The sequence below is a fragment of the Oncorhynchus clarkii genome, chromosome 3 (genome assembly GCF_045791955.1).
Source record: "Oncorhynchus clarkii lewisi isolate Uvic-CL-2024 chromosome 3, UVic_Ocla_1.0, whole genome shotgun sequence".
Lineage (NCBI taxonomy): Eukaryota > Metazoa > Chordata > Actinopteri > Salmoniformes > Salmonidae > Oncorhynchus > Oncorhynchus clarkii.
Window position 1 is genome coordinate 19,853,152 of NC_092149.1, and position 10,772 is coordinate 19,863,923.

Consider the following 10,772-nt stretch of genomic DNA (forward strand, 5'->3'; position numbering starts at 1 on the left):
TGTTTGATGAGTTCGATACCATTCCATTTATTCCGGACGATGAGCCCGTCCTCCCCAATTAAGGTGCCACCAACCTCATGTGCTACCTAAACACACGCACATGAACACACACCTACACATACACACTGCCACCACTGCCTAAAAGGTACTACAGAAGGACACCAAATGAGGTTGGTGGGAGGAGCTATAGGAAGATGGGCTCATTTTAATGGCTGAAATGGTGTAAATGGAACGGAGTCAGGCATGTTGCTTCCATGTGTTTGGTTAGTATTGGTACCATTCCATTGATTCCACCACCAGCTTCCTTTGACAGACACACCCCTTATTCAATCACACACAGAAAAGATTCACACAGAAACACAAATTTGCAAAAACATCAACGTTATACTCATAATGTAATCTAAAATCCCCTTTCCTGTTCTTGGCAACCAACCAGGAGTGGCCACAGGAACGGTCATCAACACGGGTGACCGCACCATCATTGGCCGCATTGCCAGCTTGGCGTCAGGCGTAGGCAATGAGAAGACGCCAATTGCCATAGAGATTGAGCACTTTGTTGACATCATTGCTGGGCTGGCCATCTTCTTTGGCTTCACCTTCTTCGTGGTGGCCATGTTTATCGGCTATGCCTTCCTGGAGGCTATGATCTTCTTCATGGCCATCGTGGTGGCCTATGTACCTGAGGGGTTGCTGGCTACTGTCACTGTGAGTCAACAATGAGGCTCTGGTCTGTCTAGGCCTATATCTTGTTGGTTATTAGCAGTTTTCATCAACCATCTCCCTCTCTCTCCCCCCAGGTGTGTCTGTCGCTGACGGCCAAGCGTCTGGCCAGAAAGAACTGCGTGGTGAAGAACCTGGAGGCTGTGGAGACACTGGGCTCCACCTCGGTCATCTGCTCTGACAAGACGGGAACTCTGACCCAGAACAGGATGACCGTGGCCCACCTGTGGTTCGACAATGTGATCCATGCCGCAGACACCACAGAGGACCAATCAGGTCAGAGCTTTGACCAATCATCCGAGACATGGCGATCGTTGGCAAGAGTGGCAGGACTCTGTAACCGGGCCATCTTCAAACCCAACCAGGAGTCTCTGCCGATACCTAGGGTGAGCAGATAGACACCAACCTCAACACACAGACTGGCAGACACATTCATTCACAGACACAGCATCAATGAAAAACTATATGATTTATGAGTTACCTTTATTCCAATGCACCTATGTGGAACAGAGAATAGTGGTGGGCGACGCCTCAGAGACGGCTCTGCTGAAGTTCACTGAGCTGGCCATAGGGAATATGATGGAATACAGGGAGCGATTCAAAAAAGTTGTTGAAGTACCATTCAACTCCACCAACAAGTTCCAGGTAAGAGGCCTGATTTTCTGATCTGATTTCAAATCAGTGTTGAAAGTGTTTATATAATCTACCATATGTTGTATCATGTGACTATGAGAAATACTTTAATGGCATGACCAGAATGAGATATTTGTGTTTGAATCGTACTGTCTCCCCCCGGTGGTGAGTAGCTGTCAGTGCATGAGTTGGAGGACCCCATGGACTTGCGCTACCTGCTGGTGATGAAGGGGGCGCCAGAGAGGATCTTGGAGCGCTGTTCCACCATCCTGATCAAGGGCCAGGAGATGCCACTGGAGGAACAGTGGAGAGAGGCCTTCCAGACTGCATACATGGACTTGGGGAGCCTGGGGGAGAGAGTGCTGGGTAAGGGACAGTGTTTGGGAATAGTGAACTACATGTAATTCAACTAGTAATTGAACTACATTTTGCAGTAACTTGGTGGTAGTTGAACTATATTCAAATCTTGGAAGTGTTTTCAGTAGTTTTACTTTTTTAGTGTTACTTTTTGGGCCATGTAGCTTTGTAGCTAACTACTGGAACTACACCATACTTTTTTGGCTAAAATAAAATATGGGAGAAGTAGGCAAACATGTCCTTTCTTTTTCAGCATCAGACCTGCCAAATATTTTGTGTTTAATAGGTTAAATGACACATTCTGTTAACATCTGACTGCAAAGTGAACTGTTCTTGCAATTTGTAGTCTATGACATTTCAGATTTAGATATGATCATTTATCACAAAGAGGTTATCACGACATGAATTACTTTCTAAGTAACTTTAGTTAAGTAAACAGTTTTTTTATGGTGGCTTTAGTGTAGCTTAACTTGTATTATTTTGTAGCTTGGTAAACAATTTTTTCAGAGTAGCTTCCCCAACACTGGTAAGGGACTGTACAAGGCTATTGGAAACCATGCACGAAGGTTGAAGGAACAAGCCAAGAGAGAAAAGCAACAGGATCAATTGACTACAAGAGCGGATGAGGGGAGAAAAGTCACATCTAGAAAATGTGAAAATACAAGATAGTACCACAGAAGCTTTATAAGCTATCAGGTAGAAAATTGTATCTCTTCTTTGGGCCCATAAATACCCACTAACCCCTCCAATCTGTCCAAACATTTATCTACAGGTTTCTGTCACATCTATCTAAATGAGAATGAGTTCCCGCGTGGTTACAAGTTTGACTCTGATGAGATGAACTTCACCACGTCTGGTTTGTGTTTCGCTGGACTCATCTCCATGATCGACCCGCCCCGTGCCACTGTGCCTGACGCTGTCATGAAGTGCCGCACGGCTGGAATAAGGGTACGAGGGTAAAATGGGGGAGAGTTTGGGCAAAGGAGAAAGACAGAAATAGAAAAATGGAGAGAGAGAGTTAGAACGTACAGTGCCTTGCAAAAGTATTCACCACCCTTGGCGTTTTTCCTATTTTGTTGCATTACAACCTGTAATTTAAATAGATTTTTATTTGGATTTCATGTAATGGACATACACAAAATAGTCCAAATTGGTGAAATGAAAAAAAAAAAAATGAAAAAAAAAAAAAAAGTGGTGTGTGCATATTTATTCACTCCCTTTGCTATGAAGCCCCTGAATAAGATCTGGTGCAACCAATCACCTTCAGAAGTCACATAATTATTAAATAAAGTCCACCTGTATGCAATCTAAGTGTCACATGATCTGTCACATGATCTCAGTATAGATACACCTGTTCTGAAAGGCCCCAGAGTCTGCAATACCACTAAGCAAGGGGCACCACCAAGCAAGCGGCACCATGAAGACCAAGGAGCGCTCCAAACAGGTCAGGGACAAAGTTGTGGAGAAGTACAGATCAGGGTTGGGTTATAAAAAAATATCTGAAACTTTGAACATCCCACGGAGCATCATTGTTAAAACCATTACTAAAAAATGGAAAGAATATGGCACCTCAACACACCTGCCAAGAGAGGACCGCCCACCAGAACTCACGGACCAGGCAGGAGGCCATTAATCAGAGAGTCAACAAGCAGGCCAATGATAACCTTGAAGGAGCTGCAAAGCTGCACAGCGGAGATTGGAGTATCTGTCCATAGGACCACTTTAAGCCGTCCACTCCACAGAGCTGGGCTTTATGGAAGAGTGGCCAGAAAAAAGCCATTGCTTAAAGAAAAAAATAAGCAAACACTTTTGGTGTTCGCCAGAAGGCATGTGAGAGACTCCCCAAACATATGGAAGAAGGTACTCTCGTCAGATGAGACAAAAATGTAGTGTTTTGGTCATCAAGGAAAACGGTATGTCTGGCACAAACCCAACACCTCTCATCACCCGAGAACATTATCCCCACAGTGAAGCATGGTGGTGGCAGCATCATGCTGTGGGGATGTTTTTCATCGGCAGGGACTGGGAAACTAGTCATAATTGAAGGAATGATGGATGGCGCTAAATACAGGGAAATTCTTGAGGGAAACCTGTTTCAGTCTTTCAGAGATTTGAGACTGGGACGGAGGTTCGCCTTCCAGCAGGACAATGACCCTAAGCATACTGCTAAAGCAAGCAACACGGTTTAAGAGGAAACATTTAAATGTCTTGAAATGGCCTAGTCAAAGCACAGACCTCAATCCAATTGAGATTGCTGTACAACAGGAACCTATCCAACTTGAAGGAGCTGGAACAGTTTAGCCTTGAAGAATGGGCAAAAATCCCAGTGGCTAGATGTGCCAAGCTTATAGAGACATATACCAAGAGACTTGCAGTTGTAATTGCTGCAAAGGTGGCTCTACAAAGTATTGACTTTGGACAGGTGAATAGTCATGCGCGCTCAAGTTTTCAGTTTTTTTGTCTTATTACTTGTTTGTTTCACAATAAAAAAATATTTTGCATCTTCAAAGTTGTAGGCATGCTGTGTAAATCAAATTATACAAACCCCCCAAAAATCTATTTTGATTCCAGGTTGTAAGGCAACAAAATAAAAAAAATACCAAGGGGGGTGAATACTTTCGCAAGGCACTGTAGCTTATCCAAGGTAACAGGCCATCACAGTCTCACGTCAACCTATATCAACTCATTCCACTGTGAACTCCCTCAGGTAGTCATGGTGACGGGTGACCACCCGATCACGGCCAGAGCCATCGCTGCCAATGTTGGCATCATCACAGAGGGCAGTGAGACAGTAGAGGACATTGCTACCAGGAAACGCATTCCAGTGGAGCAGGTCAACAGGAGGTGGGTCTTGTTCTCCAACACCAACACGGTCTGGCAGGGTTAGGATTCTGACTCTCACTGTGGTTGATGAATCTCCTGTGACAGATTTGACTATTTCTACAGAGTTTGTATATCAAGTAAGTGGATTAGACATGTATATTCTATTCTATCATATTCTATTCTAATCTATTCTATGTTGTCTTCAGGGATGCCCGTGCCTGTGTGATCAGTGGTGGTCAGCTGAAGGACATGAGCAGTGAAGAGCTGGACGAAGCGTTGAGGAGTCACCCTGAAATGGTGTTCGCCCGCACCTCCCCCCAGCAGAAACTCATCATCGTGGAGAGCTGTCAGCGCCTGGTGAGCCCCCCCCCAACACACACACAAACACATACCAAGTCACATTAGTCACACTGCATTCCAGAGAGGTTTTTGGTTTGGCCTACCCTTCTTTTTTGTCATGTTATCTCTCTCAAACCCTCTCCTCCCCTCTCTTTCTCTCTCACTCTCTCACGTTCTCTCTCACTAAGGGCTCCATTGTTGCTGTGACAGGCGATGGGGTGAACGACTCCCCTGCATTGAAAAAGGCAGACATTGGTATTGCCATGGGCATAGCTGGCTCTGATGCAGCTAAGAATGCAGCTGACATGATTCTGCTGGATGACAACTTTGCCTCCATCGTCACAGGGGTGGAGCAGGGTGAGTGAGAGTGTCTTTGCAAATCACAAAACACAACAACAGCCATTTTAACAGGATGATTACAATTGAAATGTATCCTGTGAACCAATATTTGGTTTCACAAAGTTAAGCCTTCATGATATTAAGTAATACTGATATTGAGGGATTGATTTCGACCATATCTGACACCAAGGTCGTCTGATCTTTGACAACCTGAAGAAATCCATTGCGTACACACTGACCAAGAACATTCCGGAGCTCACACCCTACCTCATCTACATCACTGTCAGTGTTCCTCTGCCATTGGGCTGCATCACCATCCTCATGATTGAGCTGGCCACTGACATTGTGAGTCTCCTCCTCTTCCTCACCCCTCATCCCCCTGCACTATAAGACCATTCTAGAATGATGCCGATTATCCTTCTTCTATCCTACAGTTTCCCTCTGTGTCTCTGGCCTATGAGAAGGCAGAGAGTGATATTATGCATCTGAAACCCAGGAACCCGCGTAAGGATAGGTTGGTGAACGAATCTCTGGCTGCCTACTCCTACTTCCAGATTGGTGAGGGTTCATGTCTGCTCCTGTAGTATGTAAATGTCTTGAAAAGGCCTTTGAGTCCAATTGATCCTTGAAGCTGAATGATTTATTGACCAATATTCAAGGTGATAACCTACAAATAGTCTATTAGTACATTTTTCATGTCCAATTTTCTCCTCCCTCCCTCTATTTTGATTTATCTCTCCCCCTCTCCCCTTATCCAGGAGCGATCCAGTCTTTCGCTGGTTTCACAGACTACTTTACAGCGATGGCCCAGGAAGGCTGGTATCCTCTGCTGTGTGTGGGGCTCAGGTCCCACTGGGAGAACGTCCATCTACAGGACCTGCAGGACAGCTATGGCCAGGAGTGGGTGAGTGTGTGTGGCTTAAGGTAGGATAGATATGGCCAGGAGTGGCAGAGTGTGTGACTTACTGTAGGATAGATATGGCCAGGAGTGGGTGAGTGTGTGTGGCTTAGTATGGGATAGATATGGCCAGGAGTGAGTGAGTGTGTGTGGCTTACTGTAGGATAGATATGGCCAGGAGTGGGAGAGTGTATGTGGCTTACTGTAGGATAGATATGGCCAGGAGGGGTTGAGTGTGTGTGGCTTACTGTAGGATATATATGGCGAGGAGTGAGTGAGTGTGTGTGGCTTACTGTAGGATAGATATGGCCAGGAGTGTTGAGTGTGTGTGGCTTACTGTAGGATAGATATGACCAGGAGTGGGTGAGTGTGTGTGGCTTACTGTAGGATAGATATGGCCAAGAGGGGTTGAGTGTGTGTGGCTTACTGTAGGTTAGATATGGCCAGGAGGGGATTTGTGTCTTATGGCCAGTACTGGACGAGTGCGTGTAGCTTTACAGCGCCCTCACTTACCTGTAACTCCTGGAAATGTCTATTGAAAATCTCCTGTCTTCTTTGTTCTGCAGACATACGCCCAGCGTCTGTATCAGCAGTACACCTGCTACACTGTCTTCTTCATCAGTATCGAGATTTGCCAGATCGCTGACGTGTTGATCAGGAAAACCCGCCGTCTGTCCATCTTCCAGCAGGGCTTCTTTAGGTCTGTGGATGTTGACTGCATGGAACAAATGTATCTTACTCCCTACATACAATCATATACTCCATGTTATGCATCGTTCATCGTAGTGGCAGAGAAGGCTTCCAACAAAATAACTTAGGATGTATCAATCTTGATGGGACTAATAAAACATTGTTTGACCATCCTCCGTGTTTTCTGTTTGTGTGCAGGAACAAGGTGCTAGTGAGTGCCATCGTCTTCCAGCTGTTACTGGGTAACCTGCTGTGCTACTGCCCAGGGATGCCAAACATTTTCAACTTCATGCCCATTAGGTACTGTTACACTCTGTTTGACTTGAATGATTATCGATTCATCTTCTCTGTCATTGTTTTGATGGCTTTCATGTTGGTTTGTTCATACGTGTAACTCCCCCTTACAGGGGCCAATGGTGGTTTGTTCCAATCCCATACGGAATTCTAATCTTTGTCTATGACGAGATCAGAAAGCTGGGGGTCAGAAGACATCCAGGAAGTAAGTAGCCTTGCTTGCTTCTCTCTTATCCATCCATTCACCTACCCATCCATCCATCTATTTATCATCCATCCATCTATCCATCCATCCATTCACCTCCCCATCCATCCATCTATTTATCATCCATCCATCTATCCATCCATTCACCTACCCATCCATCCATCTATCCATCCATTCCTTGCAGTAGTCCGCCCTAATTCTGATTATTTCCATTCCCCTCTCACAGGTTGGTGGGACCAGGAGCTGTATTATTGAGAGAAGAGGGCAGATATCTAGACCAGAGCCATAGGTATAAAGATGCAGGTTAGCGTTTTCCGTCATGAATCTTGTTCTGGAGGCAGCTCTGCTCTGCAGTGGTCACTAGCTGGCACAGCCACAAAAGTCATAAAATCTGATTTTAATCCTAACCCTAACCACACTGCTAACCCTAGCTAATGGCTAACCTTAAACTGAAATTCATTTTTGTTTTCATGAATTTTTACAATAAGTCCAATTTGACTTTGCAGCAGGCCTATGAGGAAATCGCTCAGTTCTGCCTCTAGGACAAGACACACAACAATAAACGTCAACCTGTTATACAAACCGAGTCTGGCTAGCAAACTGTCCTCCATCTTGGCCCCAAACATTCCATTACAAACATTGGTGCCATGGTGCCCATTACAATTTAAATATCAAACAAGGTTTGCCAAATTCTATACAAGTGTAGCTCTGAATATCCTAAACCATTTCTGACATGGAACCAAATATTATACATTGAAATAATAACCATAAATTCTTATGTGATATGTTTTTAAAGACACACCTCCATGTTCTAATACAAAAAAATAAGAATTCTTGATGTGAGTTTGTCATATCAATTTTAATTTAGAATCCTTTCCTTTTGTAAATCCAGTATGTATAGGTCTGTGTGTGATTGCCTTTTGCTTCTGAATTCAATTGCCTTTTTATGTATAACATCAAACATATTTTCCGTTAAGGGTTCTTTCTTGGTGATAATGTTGGAGTTACAGTAGCTTATAGCAATTGTATTTCTGTATTTTTATGAATAAAGTGTGTCAAATATAATGTATTGTATGACTTCATATTCTAGAGAGATACCTGAAATGTTTCTTCACCATTCTAATTTCAATTCAAATGAATGAATCACTTTTATTAAAAGCCAGACACTCAGGGGTTTTGTACATTGTGTTTTTTTATTTATTTTTTTTATTTCACCTTTATTTAACCAGGTAGGCTAGTTGAGAACAAGTTCTCATTTGCAACTGCGACCTGGCCAAGATAAAGCATAGCAGTGTGAACAGACAACACAGAGTTACACATGGAGTAAACAATTAACAAGTCAATAACACAGTAGAAAAAAGGGGAGTCTATATATACATTGTGTGCAAAAGGCATGAGAAGGTAGGCAAATAATTACAATTATGCAGATTAACACTGGAGTGATAAATGATCAGATGGTTATGTAAAGGTAGAGATATTGGTGTGCAAAAGAGCAGAAAAATAAATAAATAAAAACAGTATGGGGATGAGGTAGGTGAAAATGGGTGGGCTATTTACCAATAGACTATGTACAGCTGCAGCGATCGGTTAGCTGCTCAGATAGCAGATGTTTGAAGTTGGTGAGGGAGATAAAAGTCTCCAACTTCAGTGATTTTTGCAATTCGTTCCAATCACAGGCAGCAGAGAACTGGAACGAAAGGCGGCCAAATGAGGTGTTGGCTTTAGGGATGATCAGTGAGATACACCTGCTGGAGCGCGTGCTACGGATGGGTGTTGCCATCGTAACCAGTGAACTGAGATAAGGCGGAGCTTTACCTAGCATGGACTTGTAGATGAGCTGGAGCCAGTGGGTCTGGCGACGAATATGTAGCGAGGGCCAGCCGATTAGAGCATACAAGTCGCAGTGGTGGGTGGTATAAGGTGCTTTAGTGACAAAACGGATGGCACTGTGATAAACTGCATCCAGTTTGCTGAGTAGAGTGTTGGAAGCAATTTTGTAGATGACATCGCCGAAGTCGAGGATCGGTAGGATAGTCAGTTTTACTAGGGTAAGTTTGGCGGCGTGAGTGAAGGAGGCTTTGTTGCGGAATAGAAAGCCGACTCTTGATTTGATTTTCGATTGGAGATGTTTGATATGGGTCTGGAAGGAGAGTTTAGAGTCTAGCCAGACACCTAGGTACTTATAGATGTCCACATATTCAAGGTCGGAACCATCCAGGGTGGTGATGCTGGTCAGGCGTGCGGGTAGCTCAGTCTACCTCTGGTTGATCTAATCTTATCCTGTCCACACAGATAGTAATATTGCTTTGACACCTCCACGGTGAAAAAAGCTTACCAATATTGAGGGATATGATGTCATTGATGTACTTCCTTTCCTTTTGGGTCATTTCAACGCACGATGGCGCCATTGTGAAAAATAGGCTACAACGTATTCAAGGTTTGACACGACTGTATGGTTTGACAGCTTCCTCTACATATATTTTTACGCAACTCACCATATGTGATGTAACATTTAATATACACCCTGTTCAATCAGATTAGAGAATAATCTAGTCGATTTAAAAACTCAACGTTTAGGTAGCATACCACCATAGCGGTTAAGAGCTTTAGGCCAGTAACCAAAAAGTCGCAGGTTCGAATCCCCGAGCCGGCCAGGTGAAAAAATCTGCCATTCTGCCCTTGAGCAAGGCAGTTAACCTCCAACAATATCTGTTCCCCGGGCGCCGATGACGAGTGAGGCAGAACTCACACCTCTGATTCAGAAGGGTAGGGTTTAATGCGGAAGTTACATTTCAGTTGAACTCATTCAAATGTGCAACTGAGTAGGTATCCCACTTTCCATAAAATATTTATATATTTTAAATGTTTTTTTCCCCAGAGATATTATTTTACACTGAAAAATTAGATTAGTTAAATTCGCTATTACATTGAGATCGTGTGTAACTATAATGGATGGATGATGAATGATGATTCATCAAAATGTGGTCTCATACGGTTTTCATCCATGGAGTTTCCAGAGGCACGCACCATATCTCACGTAGCCCAGCAGCCGGATGCTCTGCAGAACACTAGCCCAGATAGTCACGTGCTGCAGCATGTGGAATTTTAGAGCAGTACTCTGATTTTTCAATCAAATGATGCAAATTTTTATTATTATTATCAGGCTCCCGAGTGGCGCAGTGGTCTAAGGCACTACAGACACCCAGGTTCGATTCCAGGCTATATCACAACTGGCCGTGATTGGGAGTCCCGTAGGGCGGCGCACAATTGGCGCCACGTTTGTACGGTGTTGGCTGTCATTGTAAATAAGAATTGGTTCATAATTGACTTGCCTAGTTAAATAAAAGTTACATTTAAAAAAAAAATCTGCTTTTAGTATCCTCCCATGGTTTGGCAACATCCCCAGTTTCTCTATGGTTTCCATAGCAGCCGTGCCCCAGCAAAAGATCACGTGACGTCATGTTTCCAGGGCGA

General features: G+C 43.8%; 1 protein-coding gene across 6 annotated transcripts in view; it reads left to right on the forward strand.

Annotated features, from left to right (window-relative positions):
* The window catches only part of LOC139390547 (potassium-transporting ATPase alpha chain 1), a 37,361-nt gene extending 28,998 nt beyond the window's left edge, over window positions 1-8,363 (forward strand). For 4 of the 6 annotated variants that reach the window (XM_071137740.1, XM_071137748.1, XM_071137757.1 and 1 more), the window contains 15 exons: window positions 437-705; window positions 798-1,106; window positions 1,231-1,365; window positions 1,527-1,719; window positions 2,483-2,658; window positions 4,418-4,554; window positions 4,740-4,890; window positions 5,061-5,229; window positions 5,402-5,556; window positions 5,646-5,769; window positions 5,970-6,115; window positions 6,676-6,809; window positions 6,998-7,099; window positions 7,207-7,298; window positions 7,525-8,363. In XM_071137740.1, coding sequence (XP_070993841.1) covers window positions 437-705; window positions 798-1,106; window positions 1,231-1,365; window positions 1,527-1,719; window positions 2,483-2,658; window positions 4,418-4,554; window positions 4,740-4,890; window positions 5,061-5,229; window positions 5,402-5,556; window positions 5,646-5,769; window positions 5,970-6,115; window positions 6,676-6,809; window positions 6,998-7,099; window positions 7,207-7,298; window positions 7,525-7,553 — 2,321 coding nt within the window. In that variant the 3' untranslated portion in view covers window positions 7,554-8,363. Of the gene's footprint in view, window positions 1-436; window positions 706-797; window positions 1,107-1,230; window positions 1,366-1,526; window positions 1,720-2,482; window positions 2,659-4,417; window positions 4,555-4,739; window positions 4,891-5,060; window positions 5,230-5,401; window positions 5,557-5,645; window positions 5,770-5,969; window positions 6,116-6,675; window positions 6,810-6,997; window positions 7,100-7,206; window positions 7,299-7,524 lie in introns of those variants that run through there. The other 2 variants (XM_071137771.1, XR_011629526.1) reach the window with 2 other exon arrangements.
* The last annotated feature ends 2,409 nt before the right edge of the window (window positions 8,364-10,772 follow it).